Below are 27,381 nucleotides of genomic sequence, written 5' to 3'. Positions count from 1 at the left end.
TGTCGGAAGCGAAACGTTTGTATAGTTCTTACATTTATATACATTCTTTAGTTCTTATTAATTATATTATACTTATTATTTATATTCTATCCTTTTCTTATGGTTCGTAGTCTTCTCAACACAATTTGAAACTCAACAATGTTTTGAAGAGCAGAATAAGTAATAAAGAGCTTTACAAGAATATGTAATGAAAAATGGTGTTTGCGTTTAAAAAATTCATGTTCCTTGACCTGACTTTGGCAATGCCATCGAAGATCATAATAATTATTGCTATCTAATGTGCTTGCTCTCTAATGCTTCTTAAAACCCTAAAACTTCTATATGAAATTTTTTTTTGGAAAGACGTAGAAAAAAAATACTTGAGTGAAACATTAAAATGACTCACCCTGTATATGTATATATAGGTATACATATATATATATATATATTAGGTGTTGGAATTAATTCGTAGCGTTTTACAAGTGATGGGAAGTACTTTCATTAATGTATTTTTTAATGCTCATGTGAAATAAATAACATTCTTTCATTAAAAAACGCTACGAATTAATTCCAACACCTAATATATATATATATATATATATATATATAAAGGAGATTAGAATAAATGTATTGTGTATGAATAAATGTATTTTTTCGAACAAAAGTTCGACATTTTTTGAACACACATCGTATACATACACACACACACATATATATATATATATATATATATATATATCTACGATGTGCGTTCAAAAAATGAACCTTCCAACAATAAAAATTTTCAACAATGGCTGGAGAAATATGTGCATTACTAAAGGGAGTACTTTGAAGGAAATTAGAGTAAATATTGTACATGAATAAATGTATTTTTGCCGATCAAGGTTCGATATTTTTTAAACACACTCGCATATATGTGCGTGTGCTAGAGCATGTGTGTATGTGTGTGTATATTATGCGTATTATTATATGTATATCTTATCTATAAAGTTATTATTTAAATTTAGCTCTAAGGAGAATTTAGCTCTATCCCCGCTCGTCTCTATCCACTCCATACATAAACAATTTATTTCCCTGTTGTTGCATATTATACAAATACATGTTCGCAATTTCAGTCCAACTTGAGTTCATAGATAATGCTTATGAACAGATGAGAAAATTTTCTCTAAAGAAAAACTTCGGAATCGACGTTAAACTGTAGGTCCCATATAAACTACCCATGTAACCTGCGCAACAAGCGCATCACAGACAAATAAAAGAAATCATCACACTCGGACACGAGCAATAGAACTAAAGAGATCGAATTATTGATTACTTTTTTAATTCAATTATATTTTTTCTTTATCATAAAGAATAACTCATAAATCTAACGTTATTCCATCTTTTATCTTTTATATTTCCTATATCTTTTAAAATAAAATAAAATAAATTTTTTTTCTTTTGATGCTATTTATTTGAAGGGTGTAATGAATCCTCTATACAAATATTGTTACACATTTATGTTATCGCATAAATAATTTTTTATAATTCATTTTTAAGATCCAACAAGAATGAAGAGCATAATAACACTTTATGCGATATTACTATTGTCTAATCTCGGATATAGTGCATCTACTCCAAAATGGTGGCAGTCAATGTCCCTTTATCAAATTTATCCTAGAAGTTTCAAGGATAGTGATGGTAACGGTGTCGGAGATCTTAAAGGTATTTTTCTTTTTCTATTTACAATAAAATCCTAGAGGAAATTATTAATTTTTATAAAAAGGGTGAGGAGAGAGAGCAGTATAATTACATTAATAATAAAAATATCGTTTTAAATGATAAGATAACATAACATTTAAAAAAATAAATAGTCTAAATTGTCGTCTTCGTATTCATTTTATTAAGATATCGTTACATTAATGTAATTTCATATCTAAATGTTTAGAAAAGAAGTTTAGGTGTTGAGGAATTTCATAAATTTAGAAATTTACAGTTCAAACAAGAAAATTTTGGTAAATATGCCATTTAGGGGAGGCAGACTTCGATACCCTTGACCTTGACATATGTTATGATCCTGAATGGCTTCCAGTCCTCGCTCATTATTCGTTAAAAAGTTATTAATAAAAAAACTTCATCAATAAAAAAAACCACAACTGTGCTCCGATGAATCAAATTTCCTGCTTTAACAATGTAAAATATTTTCTTATATAATTTCTTATATAATTCTGACATGGGAGAGATGGAATGAGAGTCGCTTCGCATGGAAAGTCATGCGTCCCTTGGTAGAAGGGAAGATGAGATGGGAGTCGCTTCGCGTGAAAATCGTGCATCCCTAAGCAGAAAGTGAGGTGGAGTGAGAGTCGCTTTGCATGAAAATCGTGCGCCCCTAAGCAAGGGGGGAAGTAGGGTGAAAGTAGCTTCATGTAGAAGTTGCGCGCTCCTCAGTAGGGGGATAGTAAGGTGAGAGACGCTTCGCGTTGAAGTCGTGTGCCCCTAAGCTGGGGAAGGAGATGGGGTGAGAGTCGCTTCACGTGGAAAGTTGTAAAATATACTTTAAAACAGAAAATGTCTGTTTTATATAGTAAAAAAGAGATTTTTCAATAAAAATGATGAGCTCTCTTTTGTTAATAACAAATGACGAGCGACGGCTAAAACCTGATGATAGTTATTCAGGATCGTGACCTTGATATATCAAGGTCAAGGCCATCGGAACTTCCCTATTCGGCATATTACCCGAAATTCTTTATCGAATATACGTATATAGAATCGATTTAAAAAATCTTTAATCCTCGCACTTTTCAGATAAAAACAAATTAATTATTAAATTTTTCGGAGGGTTGGTCACGGAGATAATTTTTGTACAAGGGTTAGATAATTCAGCGACAATCCAAACGAAATTTTGAGTAATCCAAAGTAATTTTTGATAAATATAAATAATCTTTAACGTTCTCAGATAATCTTGGGTAATCTAATAGGAAATCCTAAATAATCTAAGCGTAATATCAAATAATCTGTAGGTAATTCTGAGTATTCTAAAGTAGGGTAAAGATTGCTGTTGTAACATTTTTTCTTTAAGTTATTATAAATCTTCACACAATTACGATAGATTAATGGCAAACGTTTTAAAACGTTGCATGTTCATCTGGCTCAATATTTAAGTACTTATAAATCCTCAATGTAGCTCGTAAATAAGAAAAAAAAATACATTAATTACAAGAATGCAAAGTGGATCAATATGCCCTACCTATAGGGCATGTTGAGCATTCTCGAAGAATAAATCATGAAGATAATCGTTTAATGAGATTATACAGAAATAATTGTTTCAGAAATAGCTGATCAAACTTTTATTCTACTCATTGTAAGGATGAAAAAAAGTCATATAAACATGAATTTGGAAACGCTTCCTTTCCAAATTATAAACATTTTTTTTATTTTATACTCACCATATATTCATATTTTATTTTATACTTATATCTATATTTTATTTTATACTTGTATCTATTTTTTATTTTATACTTATATCTATATTTTCATTATAAATCAGTTTTCATTATAAGTCTGTGACCGATACTTCAAAATTTGGAAAAGTACACTGTTGTAAATACCACTGAGTAAAAATTACTCGTAATGAATAATCCACTGATAAGAAAATTTATACTCGTTGTAGATGATAAGGATGCAAAAGAGCTTTGTTTTTTTAATATTCTCCATATAGTTGAGAAAAAAACGTTTTGCATTTCTAATACGATCTGTCTCGTACAAGTCTTGGATTTTCTGTAACTCTCTCGTTTAATCACTTGCTGTTGATTGCAGCTGCTCGAATGGTTCTGCTTCATCCTCGATTAACTATATTGGGTAAGAAAAATCCTATTTCCCTAAATCGATGGATCGAACTGAAGGTATTTTTAGCACGGCATCATTTTTGAGGGAAGATTTATTGATAGAGACGTTGAGCTTCTCTGCAATTTCTATTAGCTCATCCGTGATGGATATCTGCCAATTCGATGTTAGAATAAGTTTTCATGTTAATGAATACAACCTTCACTTTTAAATGCTTAAATAAAGACTGATTCCAATTCCATACTATCTAATAACTCTTTATTTGCTTTAGAAGGTAAATAAAAGTATTATATAATTCATAAAACGTTGAAGTGATGCCGTCCGATGTAAATACATACAATTTAAATAGGAAATATTTATGACTTGAAAAGGAAGCGTTTTAAAATCCATGCTTATATGACTTTTTTTTCATCCTTACAATGAATGAAATATGCTCTTAGAGTTTGGCCAACTATTTTTTGAAACATCTGTATATAATTAAAAACATGAAAAGATTATATGTATATTAATCAAATTTTTATTACTTTCATCTTAAGTATAATAATTTGTAATACTCTGTTTTTTTAAATATTTTAATTAACAAACAAATTAGAAAAACTAAAATCTTTACTCTTTATAATAATTAAATGTAAAATATATGTTTAATCATTAACATATATAAACATAATAAAAAGCATTGATAAAGATATGTTTAATCATTAACATATATAACATAATAAAAAGCATTGATAAAGATAGATTTCATTTAAGCAGCTGAGTTTATAAGATTAATTATGAGATACTGGCGCAATAAGTCCCATATCGGTGTTGATTAAAATACTTTTTTATAACTGAAAAACCGTAAATAAAATAGCAACTTGAACATTAAAGTTAAAAGATACGATAATAATCCAGGTAGCCAAATCTAAAAGACAGATTTTAAACAGAATCTGTCAATTTCTAATTGCAGAAAGATAACAAATTGTACACAGAGTTTATACTATCAGACAATGTTAGCAAACTGCTATTAAAAATATGACAAAGCCTGATGGCATGCTATGCTAGCAAATTGGTGGCAAAAATCGAACAGAATCTGTTACATAATCTGACAGCAAATTGCGAGCAAAAACCAAATAGAGCTTGCCTTGAAAATTTTTCTCATAATTTTTATACAAATTGAAACATTTTTCAGAAATACTCAGAAATATTCGGAAAAGTTATATCTTCTCTCAGAATTTTTCATACAAATGAATTTTGAATATTCTGAAATTTGTCATCCCAATAATTTTTGAAAAATATTTTTAAATTTTTTAGATTTTATAAAATTTTATCAGAAATTATACTTACAAAAAAACTTAGAAATCTTATAATATTTTATAATTAACATATACGAAAAATTCTTACAATAAAAAAAGATGTAAATTTTCTGAAAAATATTCCAATTTGTATAAAAAATGTGAGGAAATTATAAAGTTATATAGAAATTCTGAAAAATTATATGAAAAATTCTGAGAAAAATTTTCACCAGGATGCTGACATAACAGCAGATTGACAGCAGAAACCGAGCAAGATCTGCCATTTTCATATACTCGCCACGAGATAAACTTCTCGTAAGACAAAACAGGAGTCCTATAAGAATTGGCGTATGTAAATCGAATCTCCTAGAAATTCCCAAGCTCTTTCGGAATGTGCTTTTTGAAACTCCGATATTTTTTTGACTATTTTAACTTTCTCATATGTATTTTTTGAATATGAAGCTAATCGATATATTAGGTATAGTAAAAAGAAATCCATTATTTTTCTAATAGATGGCTTTAGTAATCTGTATCACGTGTAGACGAGATACAGATTACTAAAGCCATCTATTAGAAAAATAATGGATTTCTTTTTACTACACTTAATAGTATTTTGGCAATAAAATTGTATTGACTGTTTCCAATTTTCACATTAGTATATAGTCTTCAAAAGTCTGGAAACGCTGAAATATCTCGAAAATCAACTCTTGCGAAAAATATATAAAAGCAAAGTTGTAGGACTTCAAACAATTTACTTAACTGATGATAAGAGGTTGACTTTGGATGAAGTCTGCAAGGTTATATGAAGTCAAGTTGAATTTTTTAAATAGGGCCCCCTTTTTTATTCTTATAGCTCATTTCAAGAGCTTTTCAAAACACCATAATAAAATTTTTTTTTATTAAGTACTTTCCGAGTTATAAGGCTTGAAAGTTACAATATTACCGGCGCGGCATTAGCATTATCCAAGGTGTCCAACCGATGGTTAAAACCTCTTGAATGTTGTTCAGGATCATATACTAAATAATATTTATCAAAATCAAGACCGATGGAGGTTATACCTCTTATTTTCATTTTTACGTAAAAATAAATTTTTAGTGCAAAAATGAAAATAAGAGGAATAATCTCCAATGGCCTTGATCTTAACAATGTTCCAGGACATGATCCTGAACAATATTCAAAAGGTTTTAGCCATCCGTCGGACATCTTGCGTAATGCTAATGCCGGCGGCGTACTTGTAACTTTTAAACGGAAATATTATTATAACTTTACCTATATTATAACTTATTATTATAACTAATCTTACCTCGAAAAGTACTTAATGAAAAAATATTTTATTATAGTGTTTTGAAAAGTTCATGAAATAAACTATAAGAATGTGCAATAAAAAAAGGGAGATTCTATTTTAAAAATTCAACTTGATCTTCATATGACCTTGCAAACTCCACCCAAGGTCAACCTCTTATCATCATTTAGGTAGATTTTTTTAAGTCTTATAACTTTACTTTTATTGTTCGCTAGAGTTGATCGTTTTCGAGATATTTTAGCTTTTCTAGACTTTTTAAAAAGACCCGTATATAAATATATTATATAATTATGTATAATTATGTATAACCATTTATATATTATATATGTACGCGTAAAATTTCTTATAAGAAACCAGATTCGATTTAAATCAAATGATAGATCTTGCTCAATTTCTGCTTTCAATCTGCTGTCAAGTTATGTTAATAAATTCTGCTCGGTTTCTGCTCGCAATCTGCTCAGATTCTATCAGCAGGTTCTGTTTGATTTCTGCTGCCAGAATTTGCATAGAATTTTAACAGATGTTCCGTCGGCAGAACAGGAGCAGAATGCGACATCAGCTATAGTCAGTCTGCTAACATCTTCTGATCAAATCTGCTACCAGTCTATCGACATCCTGCTAACATTTTGCTATCTGGAAACTTATATAAAAAAAAACACATTTGATTGTTATTAATCGCTTTAATTACCATGTAAACCAAAAAGAATACTCACCTAATAATTTTACTTTTGATATACAAAAACGAAAAAGCGCATGTATTTGGCTATTGACAGCCGGACAGTTATTGTATTAAAGCACAGTAATCTCTGTCTTTGTGCTACATTACGCAAGCATCTAGACGTATCTATATATATTTTGGTTATTTAGATATTTGCATTTGACTAACTTGCCTCTATGCTCAAATAGCCCCGCTCTATCCTAGTCTCAAATAATCTGAAGTAATCTTCGATTTTTTTATAATAGTTACTGAATACTTTCGTATCAATTTTCGTTTCTTCAATTTATTGGATCTATATTTGGGTTAGAAACAGTTAGATTGCTTAAATTATGAATTAAATTACATATTAAGTTAACAAAAAGTGCTTTGCATGTTAGATTTATTAAATACTGTCGCAAACAATATATTCCCTACCACCTCACTTGTTTGTTTAATTGGAGTATTTCAATTATAACTCATCAAAAAGATTCGATCATATTAGATGTCAGTTTGTTAATAAAGTTCTGAAATTAGAATTAAATAATATCTATGGAGAAATAGACTTTATTCGTACACAGTTGTTCCGACTCACACTGATATATCCCGTTGTTTAGATATTGACATATGTAATTCCTTTCTTAATAGACAAAAAAGATCTTCCTATTTTCTTTATGTACGTGAAAAAAAAATTGATTCTAAGTGTAACTAGTTATTGTTAAAACAGAAGAAGGAATTATTAAAAAATCATTTTAAAGATATCAAACTATTGCTATTATCAGAAAACGAAGACTGATGAGGATGTTGAACTTTGTAGTAATAAAAAATTAAAAAATGATTATTCATTGTCTTTGCACTCAGATAGGCTCAATTCTACTAACACGACAATTCTACTAACACGACAACGAAATATATATTGAAGACCTTTCTTTCATCAATCCTTTCTCCATTATTCCTCTCATTAAGAAATAGGTAGATCGTAAATCTGTTATCCGTCTCTATACATCAAAATATACAAATTTTTCTACAGCTGGGAGAGAATTTTGCCATGTCGTCTGGAAATAAATCGCAGCTAATATTTGATTTCATTAAGTGTATTGAAAATAATAAATATAAATTATCTATCGATAAGCGGATTTCGATTTCCAATCATTCCCTTCCCATATTGAACAGTCTCGCGTCTTGTCTTCCATACAGTATAATGAAGTGGATAGAAAATTGTTAGATTTAGCTAAAAAAACTAAGATTTTTATTAAAGAAATGAATAATAGTGTCATTTTTACTCGGACTGATAAGGGCAATGTTACCGTGACTTTGAATGGTAAAATATATGTATCAAAAATAATTGAAATGCTCCAGAATACAAAGAATACGTATGAAATTATTAAGAGAGAGATCCCACAAAGGGAGTTGTTACAAGTTTTCGGGGAATGCTTGTGAAGTGGAGGGATGCGGATTATATATCCAATTCAAAATACAGGATGTTGCTTTGCAATGGGATACTTCCGAGAACTTATGCCTTGCCAAAAATACGTAAACAGAATTTGCCCTTTTCGTTTGATGGTTTCTTCATTGAATAGTCCTCTTTATCAGTTAGAGTAGTTTTTCTACACAGCATAATTACAAAAAATATCTCTAAAGTGGACAGTCATATAGAGAATAGTTTCCAAATTGTTGAGAAGCTTAATGGTTCTCATTTGAATAATAAATATACATTGATTTCATTGGATGTGGTTAGTCTTTTTACTAACGTGCCGATTGACTATGCAATCGATTGTATTAATGATTATTGACAGTATATTTCTAGGAATTGTTATCGAAAGATGAATTTATTAAAGCTGTTGAATTTGTTTTAAACTCCATGTTTTTCACCTTTAACAATATTATATAATATTATATATAAGCAAAATGGCACTCCCATGGGCTCTTGTTATCTCCCGTTATCTCCGTTATTACTAATCTAGTCATGCGAAATTTGGAAAATAGGGTCTTTGATTCGATTATCGCTATCCTTTTATTATAGATATGTAGACAATATATAATTATGGCAATATCTACTACTTTGATTAATTCGGTTCTCGACATTTTTAACTTTCAGCATTCGAGGATTCAGTTTACCATGGAAATCGATGATGATAGGTTAAACTTTTTGGATGTTACTTTATTATAATAATAAAATCGAATTTGATTAGTACCATAACATTTTCGGGGAGATACTTGAATTTCTTGTCTCATCACTCGATTTCTCAAAAGAAGACCGATTGTCGATTTGGTAGATAGAGTGATTTTATTTTCAAATCCTAAATGTCATCTTGATAATTTTTTTTTGTAATTAAAATCTTATTGGAGAATAATTATCCGCTAGAATTCATTTTTGATACTATTAATAAATTTGAAAAATATTATTAATTTCAAGAGAAAGAAACGAGATAATGATATATCGAAAGCGCGGGGTTTACCTTCATGGTTTACTGTTCTTTACGTGATTCCAATGTTTTCCGAGAAATTCAATAGATTAAACAGCGAGGATATTAGAACATCATTTTATAGTGTTAATAAATTGCGTGAATTCATTAGGTACATAAGGATCTCCTTCCGCATGAAAAGAAATCTAATGTGGTATACAAGATCTGTTGCAAAGATTGCGATGCGAGCTACGTAGAACAAACAGGAAGACAGCTGAAGAGAAGAATAACTGAGCACAGGAATCATATTCGGTGGAACACAATCACTCATTCAGTCACAACTGACTACCTATTGGAAGAGAACCACGAGTTCGATTGGGAAAATATTGCAAGATGCAATATTGCATTTGGATGAGGAATCCCAATACAGAAAGAGATTGGTGTCAGAGATGCTACACATCAGGAGACAGACACGTAGCCTCAATCTGCAGACAAGCTTGGAAGGGCTTCCCAAGGTCTACTTTCCAATTATAGACTATAAATATCGGAACGTTGTTATTGCTAATCAGTGTACATTCTTTGTTACATTAAGATTAAATTATTAAAAATTCAGTTTTTAATTTTAATGTCCATCTGGACTATAATTAATATCAGAGTTTTTCTCTTCTTTTTTCTTTTTCTTTGCAATTAAAGTTTTAAATATATTAAAAGTTATTCATTAATTTCAACATAATTGACACTGCTTCGCTGAATGATCAAAGACTGGTTTTTGACTAAACTGAATCTAAGTATTTGCGAATGGTGAATTTTTGTTTTAATGAGCTATCTTCTATTATTTTACAATAAATCGTTTTTGCTTTCAACAAATTTACTTTTTAATAATTTTAATACATTTTAAAGTGTTATTAGAGTTCATTTTTATATTATAGTTTCCATTAATAGGTGGAGGTGGCTCACTGAAATGAATTAGTTTGTAAAAAAATTTTTTATATACTAATTCATTTCAATGAGCCACCTCCAAAGTGAGCCGAAACATGTAAGCAAACTAATTATTAATAGAGTTGTTTTGTTAACCATATTATTTTGCACAAGAACCGTCCTGTTATATTCAACCATTTTGTTCCTTTAAAGAGATTTACCTCAGTAAATGTTATAAATTTCGTTCCCTCATGTTTAATCTCGATAAAACTAAGCTCATTTGGCGTGTTTTTGCATGAAACGAACGAATTTAGCAAAAAGAAGCATTATGCGAAGCGAATATTTGTATTTAAAATATATTTTTATAAAAGTTTTATTAATGTAGCCAAAAATGTAACTTAAAATACATTAATCTTCATTTTAATAATCTTAGTCAAATTACCCTGTATTATTAGTCACCTTACCCCGAGGCTAGTTGAATCAGATAGAATACATTAGAAAGATGTATTTTTTTTATATTAGTTATCAATTTCCTTTTATTATTAAAATATTATTAGATAATCAAATGTATATAGTAACTGGTGTAGAATTCATTTTTTTGATTAGTCTTTTAATTTTGTCTGTAAAAATTCGAAACTGAAAAAGTGTCTACTAGCCCTGGTCTCCCTTATTAAGTTTACAAAAAAACAATAAGTGACAAAAATTATTTATTTTCTCATAGAATTCTGAGAATTTTTTAGTATCGTACTTTTTTATGTTGCCAATAAGAAAATGCAGTAGATACTAAAAAATTGATTAAAAAATTCTCAGAACTCTAAGAAAAGAAATTAAACAATTTTTGTCTTTTGTTGTTTCTCTGTAAAATTAATAGTACTTATTGTTACTAAAAAATTATTGAAAACCAATATTCAGTGATTTTTAATAATTAATATCTTGTTAACTATTGCGAAAATTGCAAAATGATAAAGGACTTTTCGACTTAGTCCATTCTATTAGCACGTGAAATATTTGGCGATCACTGTGTAATAACCCTTGTCCAACTACTGCTCCCCCCCCCCTCCTCCTTCTTCCATGCTGAAATAATAAAATGCATAGCTCAGAATTAGAAGTTATTTATGAGTTTGCAAACGCTGCAAAAAAAAAGTTAGAACTCGTTCCGGTTAACAGGTATCTTAATTTAGACATGAGGACGAGCTTATAAAGAGTTCCTAATTCTGATCCTACGAGCTATTGTTAATTTTAAGGGAGGGGGTTGAGTGTGTGTAAACTTCCACTCAGCCTCTCCACTTTTAAATTAAGATTTCTGCTAATCGTTAATGAAATCAAAATATTTTCTTGCAGCGTTTGAAAGCTCATAAATAGCTTCTAATTTTGAGCTATGCGTTTTTAATTGAAAAAAAAAATACAAAAGGGTGGCGCATTGCGCCGTAATCTTCGGCCAGTGAACCGTCTAGCTCTTTAGTACAAACTAGTTACCGACTTATAAACCGACTGTCTTAAGTAATACAATTATTATTTGTCTTAAATTATTTACCTTAAATAGCAGAATAGGTAACTATATTGCACAGTACGCGTCCTTAAAAAAAAGAAAAAAAGACAAAAGATACACATACATACATATACACACACACACACACACACACACACACACACATATATACATATAATATATATCACATGTTGTGATTTTCACTAGCTTCTATATGTCTACAAAACGAAAAAAAGCTTATATAAGGAAAATTAAATTATGCTAAAATATATTTCAGTCACACCTGCCAACTTTTACAAAAATTAAATCAATGACCTAAACAATTTAAAATAATACTATTAGCTAAAAGTGTACTCTGCTCTAAAATAAATTACTTTTCTTGATTGGTTTCAAGTAGTAACCTGAAGCCAATAGAAGATTAACCTGTAGTCGAGCCTTGCGATTGAGGCAAAAAAAATGAGCATTAATGGGTAAATAATTCCTTTTTAAGTTGATAAATTCATATTCTTCTTATAAACTTTCCTAAAACTTCGGTAATAACATAAATGATTTTTTATCTAATGTTGAGTTGTTGAATTAGGGCTTCCTTAGGATATCTAACACTAAGTTGTTGTAGTATGAATCCTTTACGAATCCCACAGAGGTACATCATTCCCTAAATTCCTCTCCAAGGGATATCTGCCAATGCTTTTTGAAATCCTTAAGTAGAAGCTTAACTTGGGAGTCTATCCCCATTCTATAAGCTTCTGCAGCCCTGGCATCCGCCATTTCATTTCCTATTATCCCTAAATGATTCGGAATCCATACTAATTTAACATTCTTTCCGCCTTCTCTTAATACTCTTAGTTCGTCTTTAATCTGTAATGTCAAGTATTGTGTCAGATTTGGGACAGAAAGCTGTTCCAATATCTATCAGAACCAACTTGGAATCTGTAAACAATGCGCTCATATAAATCCTAGCTACTCTCAAAACCTCTAAGATAGCTATAGCTTCCGTGGTATATAAATTGCCGTGACATATAGTCAATATTCCGAAGTCATATCCGACGCTCTATCTTGATAGATTATATCTTTGTCTGTAGAGATAACTGCAAAGCCTACGAATCTTTTTGTTAGGATCTTGGAGCCGTCATAGAGCAACGTACCGTGCAGGTGTATGCATAAGTTTTTTCCGATTTAACTAAGAGATGGCGCCAGCGAAAAGTACGCAGCGTATTAATTTGACACATACGCCATTTTGTTCGTCTGACATTTAATTACAAACACACACAAGTTGAGTCCGCCAAAAACTAGCATCTTTGTTTTATCGTTCAGTGATCATGTCGAGTTTTGTGCCTGAAAAAGAACATTTGCGGCACACATTGCTTTTTTTATTTAATCAAAAGAAAAAGGCTGTTGAAAGTCATCGTTTGCTGGTAGAAACATATGGTGAACACGCTCCATCGATTAGAACATGTGAGACATGGTTTCGACAATTTAAAAATGATGATTTCAATGTGAAAGACAGTGAGCGCTCTGGTAGACCACAAAAATGCGAAGACGAGCAATTGCAGGAGTTATTGGATGAAGACCCAACTCAAAGTCAACGGCAATTAGTAGAAGTATTACATGTATCACAAGAAACAATCAGCAGACGTTTACGACCAATGGGAAAGATCAATAAACTCAGTAAATGGGTCCCACACAATTTGAATGAACGTCAAATGGAAAATCGCAAAGTCACTTGTGAAATGCTGCTTCAACGCTACGAAAGGAAATCATTTTTGCATCGAATTGTGACGGGTGACGAAAAATTAATTTATTTTGAAAACCCGAAGCGGAAAAAATCGTGGCTTTCACCTGGCGAAGCCGGTCCATCAACACCAAGGCCAAATCGCTTCGGCAAGAAGACCATGCTCTGTGTCTGGTGGGACCAGAGCGGTATTGTGTATTATGAACTCTTGAAGCCCGGCGAAACCGTTAATACACAACGCTATCGCCAACAAATGATTAATTTAAACCACGCATTAATCGAAAGACGACCGGAATGGGCCAGAAGACATGGCAAAGTGATTTTGTTACACGACAATGCGCCGTCTCACACAGCAAAACCAGTGAAAGACACCTTGAAATCGCTTGGATGGGACATCCTTCTGCACCCGCCGTACTCCTCAGACCTGGCGCCATCTGACTATCACCTCTTCGCATCAATGGGGTACGCGCTCGCAGAGCAGCACTTCAGCAATTTCGAGGAAGTTGGAAAATGACTCGACGAATGGTTTGCCGCAAAAGACAAGCAGTTTTTCTGGCATGGTATTCATAAATTACTTGAAAGATGGGCGAAATGTGTAGAAGCCGATGGCCAATATTTTGAATAAAAAAAAATTAATTTCCCTTGAAAATTACATTTTTTTTTTACCAAAAAACCGGAAAAAACTTATGCATACACCTGGTACAAGCAGCAACCTAATTGCAAATCTTCTTGAAAGATCGTCTGGAAATCATTAGGATTCTTTGAGTTTCTAATTGTGTCTAACTTTGATTCCAGATCTAAGTTTGATAAGCGTTTTAAAGTGCTTCGAATAACAAATTGTCTTAACATCTTCATTAATCAAATGCGAAATTTTGGAAACCTCTTTATAGCACTTAACTGTTAGTGATTCTCCAACCCGATCTACTTATGTGAGAAGTTCTTCAATTTCCTCTATTCTTTCTAAAATCGGAATATGTAACGGTTGTGTAAAAATCTTTGAGATAAAATTTCTACAAAGATATCGAATTCTTAGATGAAGTATTCCGCCAGAATAACATTCGTTGGGGTAGACATTCTAAAACCCAACGCAAATCTCAGAGCTTTAAATTTAATACGGTCCAACTTCGCTTTTAAGGTCTTCCCCGTGTCCTGAAAGAGAAAACTTCCGTAATTCAACCTGAATCTACTAAGAGTAATTGAATACGTTTTTTTAAGAATATTGGAGTCTGTCCCCTACCAAGACAACTTATCATATTCAAAGGACTTTGGCAGTTCTTAATAATTTTATTTATATGTACATTTGAACGACTTCTGAAACTCGATATAAAAAAATTTGACTTTTAGAGAATTCTTGTATTAACTCGTTTTTTATCTGTATGGAGAGCGTTTGCTGGTAAATGAGTTTTCTCTCTTCTAAAAACGCAAAGCTTTATCTTACTAGAGATAGAAAGACCTAAGCCATCCACGCAATTACAAATTCTACTTACTCCTTCAGCAAGCAATCCGAGCGCGAATTAGACAAAATAGCTATATTATCTGCATATTGAATCATTTGGCAATTGGGCGGAATAATTTTGTCTAATCCAGGCACATAAAGGTTAGCTTAGAGGAAAAAACGCTGCCCTGAGGTAAAGCTTTATAAATCTATTGAACCTCATCTAATTCCCGAAAACAATATGCTATCTGTCGGTCATACGTCAAATTCTCGATGTAAACTCGATATAGATGTTTCTCGATATTCCCAGTTCTATGAGTTGGTTAATAAAAATATCACTGAGGACATTATTGTATGCTGCTTTAACGTTAAGGAAAGCCGTAGACTCCCTCTCCTTAAATACCATAATTATTTCCTAGTAAAGAAAATTAAATGCTAAATATCATCACAAGATCTAGATTTACAGAATCCGAATTGGGACGCGAGTAAAAGTTTATTAAATCACCACGACAATCGGTTGCATATTAATTTTTCAAGTATCTTGTAAATGTACGAAGCTAGTAAAATAGGCCTAAATATCCCGTCTATTTTAGGAATGAAAAAAATTATATATAATATTTTTTTCAATCTTTTGAGAACAATCTTTTCTCAAATATTTCATTAGAGATAGATAACAGAATTTCCTTAACTATAGGGAGTAAAGATATTATAATTTTGTAATCAATTCTATCTAACCTTGGACTAGTATGCATATTTAAATCATTTAGCGCTATTCAAAGTTCCGTGGAAGAGAAAGGTAGATCTAGAAAGTCGTCCTACTGTGGAAACGGCTGCGAGAAATCCTTTGATGGAGTAAGAACTCACAATCGGTTTATTTCCATAATAATCTCCTCAATTATACTCTCATCGTTAACTATATTGATATGTTGCATCTGAAAATATTTTACGGTTTTTAAATTGTTTCAGCTTCTTTCAAACATGAAGAGTTAACATCCTTCTTGAGTTTTGATAAAACGTTCGGAATTTATCTCTTTTAATTTCTTCTGAGGCCTATTCTTGCTTCGGCTTCTGCTTTCTTGTAGTTAATAAAATTTTCTCTGCTACTCAAACACTTAAATTTTGACGATGCGGCTTTTCTACGCTTTACCAATTTCTCACATTCCGCGTCCCACTCCCACCATAAGCATGGAAAAAATTTATTCCTTTTTTTACAATTCACTTTCTTCTGCTTTTTCTTGTCTTTCGGAGACTTCTCCTTATTATACGATGTCTCTTTTAGTACACCTACAATTAGTGCTACAAAGGATAAGTATTTAACTTTAATATCCAGGTCCTTGAATCCGTCATTGTCCAAAGTTTCTAGCAGATTCTCCATTCTTGTTCGAAAAATAGTCTAGTCCGCCTTAGAAGTGTATAGACTAAGGATTTTTCTATTACATCTCACCTCTGTCACCGGAATCCCTACAGTGCTAGTGATTAAAAAGTGGTCATTATCACAAAGCCCGGCGAATATGTTCCATTCTATATCAAAAGCCAGATCTGAATGTACGATCGTATAATCAAGAATAGAATTCGATCTTTGGCTGAAATCAACATAGATATGTCTATTATTAATCAATATTACTAAATTTAAATTTAGCAATGAAGCTTCAAAATTTGTACTCGATGGACAGTTATGACTTGCTCCCTACAGAGGAACAATGGATGTTAAGAGAATCTTAAAATGAAACTGGAACTCCGACGAAGTCAACAGAGGTCGCTGTTATTCCAGCGCACTTTTATACATACTATCACACCAATCTCACGCAACCTATAATACATGCAATGGCACATTCGTGTCAATTTTTATATAACAAATTCGTCATGAAATAAAGCGTTTAAATCTAATTTTAAGAACTCGACGTTATTTGTTCGTGTAAACTACGTGTTTATGGATTATTATTTCATAATAATAGGTTGCAAAATTTTTGTATCAAGTAAATATTGTCAATTTGAAACGCCATATTACACTAAGAAATGATAACAAATATATCAATTTCGAAATTTTTCATCATTCTCGACATAAACTCTACTTCACAAACACGTATCAATGCGTATACTTTAATCCTAGAAAAAGATTTTCGAATTTATGAAAGAGAAAATAAAGTATTTGTTATATAAAAATTATGACTTAATCGGTAATATAAATGGTTTTAGGATCCCCTTAACTTTCTACTGAACTGCAATAGAAATCTTGTCCACGAGTTTACACTAATTGTAGCACCTCCGGGTGGTTGGTAACAAGACACTATCACCAATGTGTCATCTCCTGTGAAATACTAGCCTGTGAATACTAACCGCGTTTTCAATGTTCCGTCAATTATATAAATTTGAAATCACCTCGTATTTAATAAAAAATTTCATTCCAATAGCCACTCCACTATCCCTACAATCCGCTCTGTCTCTGTATTAAGTTCATTCCTTTGATTAGAACCTTATCAGATGGGGACAGCCAAGTTTCTGCAAACAAAAAGCAATCCTAATCTAGGAAGTGACTATTAATCTCATTAATTTTATGTTTGAGACTCTTAACATTCCGTTGAAAAACTTTAAAAACGTGAGTATGACATGTTGAATTGATGAAGGCATTTAATATGCAGTTCCACCGTATTTAGAATTCTGTCAACCAGTTGGTCCGCGTCCGGGATAAAATCTATCGCGTCCATTAGTTTTCTCAGTTTTGACTTCAGATCGAAAGGATTTGGAACGAGCTCATTTACTTGATTAGATTCTTTGTCTGCTATCCTTTTCTATCACCTGTCCGCCACCCTGTGAGCCGGGTACTTCTTCAGAAGAATTGAGGATTTCTTTCCTATATTTCCGTTTAGATTCCGCAAATAAGATTCTTGAGAGTTGATGTTGTCCCATTTATTCATATGTCTTGCTGCTTCCGAGCATGTCATACTTTCATATGCCGCATGATCTCCGCTGCTTTTTTATATGCACGACACGACCTGTCTATTATGCTGTGGGCTTCATTACAATTCACGCATCGTTTAATTTCCCTACAGAGGGTACCCTTGACTATTTCATGCATTTTTGCTGCAATTTAAACATACCTCCTCCTTGTCACATATTTTATTAATGTGACCTAGCTTGTCACATTTGAAACACCATCTAACTTCAGGGACGTAAATCGAGACATGTAGTAGCATTCTCCAAAGAATGACATATTCAAAGACATCCCTTAAAATCGAGGCAAACGAATTGAGAATCCACCCATCTGTCTCTCTATTTTTCTTCTTTGTTCTAAACGCCAGAGCCACTTTTCATTTATTGTCGTAATAGTTAATTTCCTGTATCTGCTTATCCATTTTTATATCTAAAGGAACTCCTTGAATAACGCCTCTTCTATATAGCATAAATTTCGGGATGAAAGCCTTGAAATCGAGTTCCTTCAAGTATTTATTAGAAAGAGCGTTGTTGGCAGCCGTGTAGGAGTCGAAATTAAGTTTCCATACGTGACTGATTCTGACCTTGTCAGGGCCGCTTTCCAAATTATATAATTTTCGGGAGATTTCTAAGATCGATAGTGGCTTATCATCCTTATAGGTGTCCACTCTCTTAATTAATACAAAATAGAGTGGACGGCTGTAAATTTCCTCAGGAAGAGGACGGGGGTCCATACTATCCAATTCTGAGCCTTCATTATCTATAGATACTACTAACCTCTGTAGACTTCTTGACCGAGCTAGAATCCCTCTTTTCACTTCGAGCGATCCCTCTTTTTTCACTAATTTTTCTGGGGACTTACCCCCCCTTTCTTCTTTTCCCGTTTCATGTCCTTCTTGCCTTCCACCATTTTAAGCTTTGATCGTTGATGCTTGGTCCAAGGAGATTTCGCTTGTATCTTCTTGCAGCCGTTTCTTTCTTTGTTTGTTCGCTGTCTAAAATAATCTGCATTATCTCCTCCCGGGAGAGAGATTACTCGAGATATGCCTCACTGCTTCTAAATCCATGTCTTAGCATCCATTGTCCTCACCACTGGCGAGAAGAGCTCGCCGCATTCTAAGATGTAATTAGAAGCGTTTATTGATTCAGAGATCTTTTAGAGAGAACCAGAGAAGCAGCTTTACAGCAAATATTGGACACTCATTGGGCGCAAGACTCGAACAATTAAAGCGCGCGAACCGTTACATGTCTATACTCCGCAGCCCACGGTTCATTCCCTATGCGTTTTTTTATTTCGACGTGGTGGGGTGGACGGGACATCTAGACAAGGATTGTATTGCTCCTGAGTCAGAACGCCAAGTGGCAAGGCCACTGAGTCTAGAACAGTAATGAGGGGATAATAGGCATCTCCTGCAGGAATCAACCCAAAAGATGCATCTAGTGCCGAGCACTGTTTTAACTATTCGATCAAATAAATCATGGCAAAATTTTTAATTTAACACTAAATTGTGATATCGTTTAACAAAGAGTCCGCGTTACTATCGATGTTTTTTTATATTTTTTATTTTAAGTGGTAAATAAATTATAAACTAAATTCCCAAGATAACAATTTTAAAAAGAAAAATCGAACAAACAGACAATTCGGAATTATTAATTAATATTTGTTTCTTTAAAATAACATTTCTATAAATAACAATTTTACATTATATCATTATTTGTACATGTTTCAACTAATTTTTTATCCTTCTTCAGCAAAAAATTTCAGTAGATGGTTGATTATCCATGAATCGTAAAGATCGTTGTATAATGAAATATCAGTCGATATCATTATGTAGCAATAATTCCTCCATTATAAAATAAAAATCTCCAATTTGAAAGTTGGATGGTAGTAAATGACTGGAAATCTAATTAAACGTAAATAATAATTAATAGACTAGAAAAAATTCTATGTCACAATGAAGAAAGACTTACCCTACAATGATGTGACTGACGATTATATTGGTCAATTATTACGATAACAAAATAAATAAATAGTTATAATAAAATTATCGGTGTAGTCAATAATAAACGTTAGAGTTGAATAAACGATACTATGATTTAATAAATTGTCAAAAATTGGTTAAAACAAAACGATGAAGATCGGTGTGAGTCAGAACAGTATCGATATTCAATTGAGAAGTGTAATAGGTTTATTCTCTAAAGTTAGCAAAATATACAAAATAAATTATTGTAAACAAAAGTCGATATCATGTGTTATACGCATGTAAAAGATACAGTAAGGCTGTGTTCCAATATACACTTCAGTACTGACAGTACTGAAAAATTATTACTACGCAACGCGCTGTGACAGTCTAGTTCCCTCAATGACGTCAAAAATGATAGCCATATTGCCACTACTGCGGCTTTCGAAATGAGGCAGTTACAATGCAATATGGGTCGCTTAAAGAAGCACAACGCATCAAAATATTCGATCCAGGAAATAAAAAAATATAAATTATATTTAACTGCAGAAGATGCATATATATTTATTTTACCGAAAATGACTCTTAAATTCCACATATATTATTCATTAACTGTGTCCATATAGTTTTTAACACGAGGTCAAACTACTTGAATTGGTGATCCCATAATTAGTTCATTTTCTTCGGAAAAACTATCGCTGCTGTTTTCGTTCAAAATTTATTGACAATTTAGTACGTTTATCCATGTCTGTTTACACTATCGCCAATCTACTGCAAAGCCGTTCCGAAATATAACGTTACAGTAGTGCTGGCAGTATCATAGTAATTTTGGAACGATTGCGGCAGTGCACTATTGTGACGTCATAATGGTTATACTGCCAGTAAAAAGACAACACATCCTAAGTTGTATGCTATAGTCTGTTACAAATTGTTGAGGAGAGACACATAAGTTTTATCTAAATATTCTGTATCTGTTTGACGATTAATTCCATTCTTCTATCTCTTAATGTATATCATTTCTGACATTAATTTCTTGTTATAATTATATTCGGTGTCTAAGATTTCAATTTCAATTAAATTCATGACCATATTGCAATCTATGTTCAGTTATAACTGAATGTATGGACGTGCTTTTGCGGATATGGTTCCTATGTTCCGAAATTCTAGTTTTTAGTTTAACCCACATAGGTTGCGTCACAGTCATTGCACAAAATTTTATAGTTTTAACGTTCTTTTTGGATTAACAGGGAGAAGGCTCTTTATGCGCTTTGATTACACATTGAAGTTTGTTCAAGCTAAAGAAAAAGAGATTGGAGTTTAAATCTTTGATGACAGTTTAAAATTTCTCAGAAATATTATCAATACATAGTGAATGATGACTGTATATTTTCATTATCCCTTATGGCGTCTTTGTTGATTGATGTATTTTTTGTTGTTAATCAGATGTTTGATTTGTTCTGTTGTTAAATTGTATCAAAAACAAACTTCAATGAGTAATCAAGACGAATGTTCACAGTTAGTTCCAAATTTTTTTTGTGAAACATAGGGTGAGAAATTAAGAAAGCTCTATCTATCAAATTAATTATTTTGCCACTCTTTTTCTAAGAGGATGCTGAGACAAAAAATTAAGTAAGGTAAGTCTTTCTTGACCATGACATAGAATTTTTTCTAGTCTATTAATTATTATTTACATTTAATTAGATTTCCAGTCATTCACTATCATTCAGCTTTCAAATTTGATTTTTATTCTGTAATGGAGGAATGTTACTGCCATAATGATATCGACTGATATTTTATTATACAATGATCTTTATACGATTCATGGATAATCAACATATTGTACCATCTACTGAAATGTTTTGCTGAAGAAGACTAAAAGATTAGCCGAAACATAGTACAAATAATGATATAAATATGATATAAAATTATTTTAAAGAAACAAAACCCATACAGAACATTGGAAGAATGTTGCTGAAATGTTGCAATGTTGAATGTTGAAGTGTCAATGTCTTATCGATGTTATATCTATATTAATTCTTTTACATTGATTGTTAATGTTGCTGCAACGTTGAAATAATATTAAATTGAACCACAAGTTAAATTTTTATTGATTTTTTTCATATTGATTAATGTTGCTGCAATGTTGAAATAACATTGAAGAAATTATATATCGAAACTTATTAGGTGTACAACTTTGCTTCCGCCGTTTTTTTCCGAAATTCGAGACTTTATTGTAAAAAACTGATTATATATTTATGATTAAAAAGTATTGTCCATCGCTGGCCACTACTTTCTCCCATCTTTCGGGCATACGAATCCCGCGACGACGAGTGGGGTAGGACTTCCCATTTCAACGTTTCCAAGTATATCTTGATCACTTTCGCAACATGGGATCGAGCATTGTCATGCTGCAAAATCACTTTATCATGTCTCTCATTGTATTGCGGCCGTTTGTCTTTCAATGCTCGGCTCAAACGCATCAATTGCGTTCGATACTGGTCGCCTGTGATTGTTTCAGTCGGTTTTAATAGCTCATAATACACTACGCCGAGTTGGTCCCACCAAATACAGAGCATGACCTTGGAGCCGTGAATATTCGGTTTGGCCGTCGACGTGGAAGCATAGCCAGGAATTCCCCATAATTTTCTGCGCTTGGAGTAATGAACCCATTTTTCGTTCCCAGTCACAATGCAATGCAGAAATCCCTTCCGTCTTTGCCTTTCAAGCAGCAGTTCACAAGCAAACAAACGCCGTTCAACATCTCTCGACTTCAATTCGTACGGAACCCAATTTCCTTGCTTCTGAATCATTCCCATGACTTTGAGGCGTTTTGAAATGGCTTGTTGACAGTCACTCTCAATGATCGTGCCAATTCTTCTTGATTTTGACACGAGTTTTGATCAAGTAATGCCTCCAATTCTGCATCTTCTCTCTTCCACCGCTATGCCGATCTTCGACGTCAAATCCGTTCTTGAAGCGTTGAAACCACTCACGACACGTTCTTTCACTAATAGCGGCCTCACCATAAGTATTTGAGAGCATTCGATGAGCCTCAGCCGCAGATTTCTTCATATTGAAGCAGAAAATTAAAACTTTCCGCAAATGACGAGAATTTGGTTCGTAAACTGACATTTTCAATCGAGAATAACTTTATGATGCAGACACAAATCGACTAATGTTTCTATGGGGTTATGTTGACAGATGCCCAAGTTTATTGTATGACGTCTATGATCTATTTATTTCGACCACCACTTACTGCTAAAGTCATTTATAGGAAAACGGCGGAAGCAAAGTTGTACATCTAATATTAGATTGGTGCATATGAAATGTCGGATTTTCTTTACATATGAATGTTTGTCTCCCTGTTTTCGTTATGCTTTTGTTTTTGGCATAACCTCCTTTATAGTCGTATTGTCCATTGCCAGAGTCACATTTCAACAAAGAAGATTTTCTCAAAAATGTTCCATTTTATTATTTGTTTTGAATTTCGTAAGGATATGAATTCAATCGATATTCATGTAATTTTTTGAATATAAACTTGATAATAATGCTGCAAAAGCTGCACGCAATATATTATAAATCAGGCATTTAGGGAGAATACTATTAACGATCGAAAAGTGCAGCGTTGGTTTGAAAAATTTCGGTCTGGTGATTTTTCCCTATAAAATGAATCGCGTGGAAGACCCAAAACGTCTGTGAAAAATGATGCTCTGAAAGCATTGGTGGAAACGAATCCAACTGTATCTACAAGGGAACTTGCTACCAGAATGAAAGTTGACCATACAACGATATTGCGACACCTTTCTGAAATTGGCAAGGTGAAAAAAATGAATAAATGGGTATCGCACGAATTAACCGAGCGAAATAAGCTGGATCGATTGAATGTATGCTCATCATTACTAACCCGATTTCATCGAGAGCCATTTTTCAATCGGATTATTACTTGTGATGAAAAATGGGTTCTTTACGACAATAGGAAAAGGTGTGCTCGGTGATTTGATAGGAATGAGGCTTGTGCTCGTACTCCAAGGCCATCACTTCATCCACGGAAAATTTTAATAACAGTTTGGTGGAATGTGACTGAAGTAATTCATTACTCATTCCTTCGAACTGAGGAGACAATTATAGCCGAAAAGTACTGCCAGTACATTGATGAAATGCATGAAAAATTGAAAATTATACGCCCACTTGTTAATCGGCATGGCCCAATACTTCTCCACGACAACGCTCGGCCGCATATGTCGTACAAAACAATTGCGAAATTAAATGAATTAAAATATGAAATTTTGCAGCACCCAACTTATTCACCGGATCTTTCGCCAACCGACTTTCATTTTTTTAAACATTTAGAACAGTTTTTACGAGCTAAACAGTATGAAAATGAAGACTGAAAAATTCCAGAATATCAGAGTTTATTGATTCTAAAGATCAGAATTTTTTTAAGACAGGCATCTATGCATTAAAATCTCGTTGGGAAAAGTGTATTGAAACAAATGGAGCATATTTTGATTAAATAAACAGCTTTTGAAAAAAGATATGCAGTTTTATATATTACTTAAAAATCCGACATTTCATATGCACCAACCTAATATTTTGTAAAAACTGAACAAAAATAAAATGTAAATAGAAAATTTAAATCACTTAAATTGATTTTTTAACGAATTTTATTTCTAAACGATGTATGTTTACGCGAGAATTGTGTGTGCAGAATGCTCGCACATATGGTATTGTTTATGTTGGTTTGTTCGATGCGCGATGTCGACTCGTGGTCTTTCTACGTATCTATATGTCATAATTATAAATCCACTAACATTCAGTGTTCGTGGATCATCGAAATTGCAGTTCCTGTACGATTGCAGAGGTTAAACATCGTTGAATAGTGTGCAAGATTGGATAGGTTAGGAAAATAAGGAAATTAACCCTCAGACGAGCGGAAAACATTTTCGTTTTAATTATAACTTTGTGTGTTTTTTGGAATATGATATTAATCAATAATACTTATTTTAAAAAAGAATAATTAAAGTTGGGTTCTTGAAATAGTCGATTACTTTGATTTTCGACTACTTGATTTGTATTAAGGAAGTTGTATTATATAAGAAAATCAAAACGTCTCGAATTATCAAGATTATTAATATTTATCAAGAAGTTGTATTATACAAGACTGCTGAAGATAACTTGAATTAAGCCGAAATGTTCGGTGTTTATTATATAATACATATGTAAAATTGAGAAATATGTGTTGATATAATCGGTCCAATTACTGCGAATTTAGGCTCTTAATTATTCGTTTTTTCATTTATTGTTTATACTTATTTTAATAATAAAATTGAATTAATTAATATAACAAAGATTTTTTATGTCTCACAGATATTATAATTCAACGGACATTAAACATTTCTGCAACATCTCTTCAACATCTAATTTCGCGATGTTACTGCAATGTTCGCAATGTTCCAAATCAACATTTCTGAGATATTGATTCAATTTAGTGTGCTGTATGGGAAAACTGCGCACTGCCACAGCGCCAATTCCCAATTATCTGTTATTCGATTTTTCTTTTTGAATTTTTTATTTTATAAAGTACCTATTACGCGTAGACGAGATACAGATTACTAAAGCCATCTATTGGAAAAATAATGGATTTCTTTTTACTACATCTAATATTTATATTTAATTGGACATTGCTTTGTTAATATTATATTAAAAAATCTCAAACATTACGAATGGTCAAACTTATTACTACTTATATTAGGTGCGCAACTAAGTTCTCGCTGTTATTTTGATGAAAATGCAACTTTATTGTGAAAAAATGGTTACAAATGAATCATTGAAAGTATTGCCCATCGCTAGCTACTACTTTTTCCCATCTTTCTGGCAGAGCTCGTATACCATCACGATAAAACTGTTCACTTACTGCTGGAGCCATCTGTTGACAAACAGCACATATTCTGTTACATATTCTGTTTGCGAAATTTTTATATTTTCGTATTCCTGTATGCAATAAACATTTATTTTGTAAAATTGATTTTTTTTTTTAAGCAGTGAAAATCTAAAGTTCATGTTCTCAAAAATATTTATCACAGTGATCTATAAATATTCTGGAGTGATCTGAAGAAATAATACTTTATGTACTCGTATAAAATAATCTTATATGAGCAAAGTAAATTTAGAAAAATTTCGGGTAATCTCAGAAAATATGACGTAATTTTAAATACCGCCATCTAGTGTCAGACGGTGCAACCGTACATTTTTTCTCTTGTCGATGACGTTTAATAAAATCAAAGATTTTGCATCGCAATATCTTTGCTCGTAGGGCATGTAAAGAAAAAATAAAAACACTTCCATTATATATTTTGAGTAGATGCAATCGATTGAGCGCACTTAGAACCTGATCAGTTCAGGCCTTATTGAGATCCAATAATTTCTGACAACTCGTCGGCTCGAAAGTAGTCACGGCAGTGTCGGTGCGCATAGCTTAGCGCTGAGACACTATCAGTGTCTTCAGATACTCTAAGGTAATCTTGGGTAATATGAGATAATGTTTGATAATCTGGAATAATTCGAGGTAGTATTAGGTAATTTTAAGTAATCCGATTTAAAAGTAATCCGTATTAAAGTTTTTTGTACACTATAATCGCTCGTGTGTGACCAACCCCCCGATTTTTTTTAATTATTCAGACTCTTCTGATATCAATTAAATAATTTAATAATAAACTTAATAATTTGATTGATTATCATATCTACGAAAAAGTTAAACTTTTAAAATTAAATGGCTATCGTGTCTATTTACTTAATCACACACTAAAAAAATTAGCAAAAAAATATTTCGTGAAAAAAAGGCAAGTTTTTGTATATACAGGTATCATAAGCAAACTGGAACATCTCAGTGAGTCGAATGTTGATGCTTTCTGGTTATCTCCGATTTATCCTAGCCCGATGATTGATTTTGGTTACGATATTTCCGATTTCGTCAGTATCGACAAAATGTTTGGCACTATGAAGGATTTTGAGGTACTCGTACAAGCCACGCATGCTGCATCAATGAAGATCATTATGGATTTTGTTCCTAATCATTCGTCGGATCAGCACGAATGGTTCCAAAAAAGTTTACAAAACATAAAACCTTATACTAACTATTACATATGGCATAAAGGCAAGGTGCTACCAAACGGAACAGTTACAGTGCCGAATAATTGGGTAAGTAATTGGGTAACTCGAAGCTACATGTAACATGACTGAGGAGACAGCGGAGACTGAGGCGAGAAATGTGAATGGCCATTGTTAAAGTCGGTAAATTAATCCAAGGCTGAATACGCGAGCGCGCACGCGATGTTCAAATTTCATGTATCCTCTTTCGTGTTCTCTGATGAGATTAAGCATAGCTTTTATTATTAATTTCCTATCTCGTAGTGTGATATAAAAACGATGCTTAAGGAT

General features: G+C 32.4%; 1 protein-coding gene and 1 pseudogene across 1 annotated transcript in view; one reads left to right on the top strand and one right to left on the bottom strand.

Moving 5' to 3' along the window:
- Positions 1-27,381, top strand: part of LOC105152578 (alpha-glucosidase) — a 70,559-nt gene that overhangs the window by 27,570 nt on the left and 15,608 nt on the right. The window contains exons 2-3 of the mRNA XM_011066948.2: positions 1,519-1,683; positions 26,804-27,141. Of these exons, the coding sequence (XP_011065250.1) occupies positions 1,530-1,683; positions 26,804-27,141 (492 nt within the window). The 5' untranslated portion in view covers positions 1,519-1,529. The remainder of the gene's footprint in view (positions 1-1,518; positions 1,684-26,803; positions 27,142-27,381) is intronic.
- Positions 1,409-26,796, bottom strand: LOC147908873 (uncharacterized; annotated as a pseudogene).

Source organism: Acromyrmex echinatior, chromosome 8 (assembly GCF_024713525.1).
Source record: "Acromyrmex echinatior isolate Ae372 chromosome 8, ASM2471352v2, whole genome shotgun sequence".
NCBI classification, from domain to species: Eukaryota; Metazoa; Arthropoda; class Insecta; order Hymenoptera; family Formicidae; genus Acromyrmex; species Acromyrmex echinatior.
Note: the sequence above shows the minus strand (reverse complement) of the source record. Positions and strands in the feature narration are given on the sequence as shown.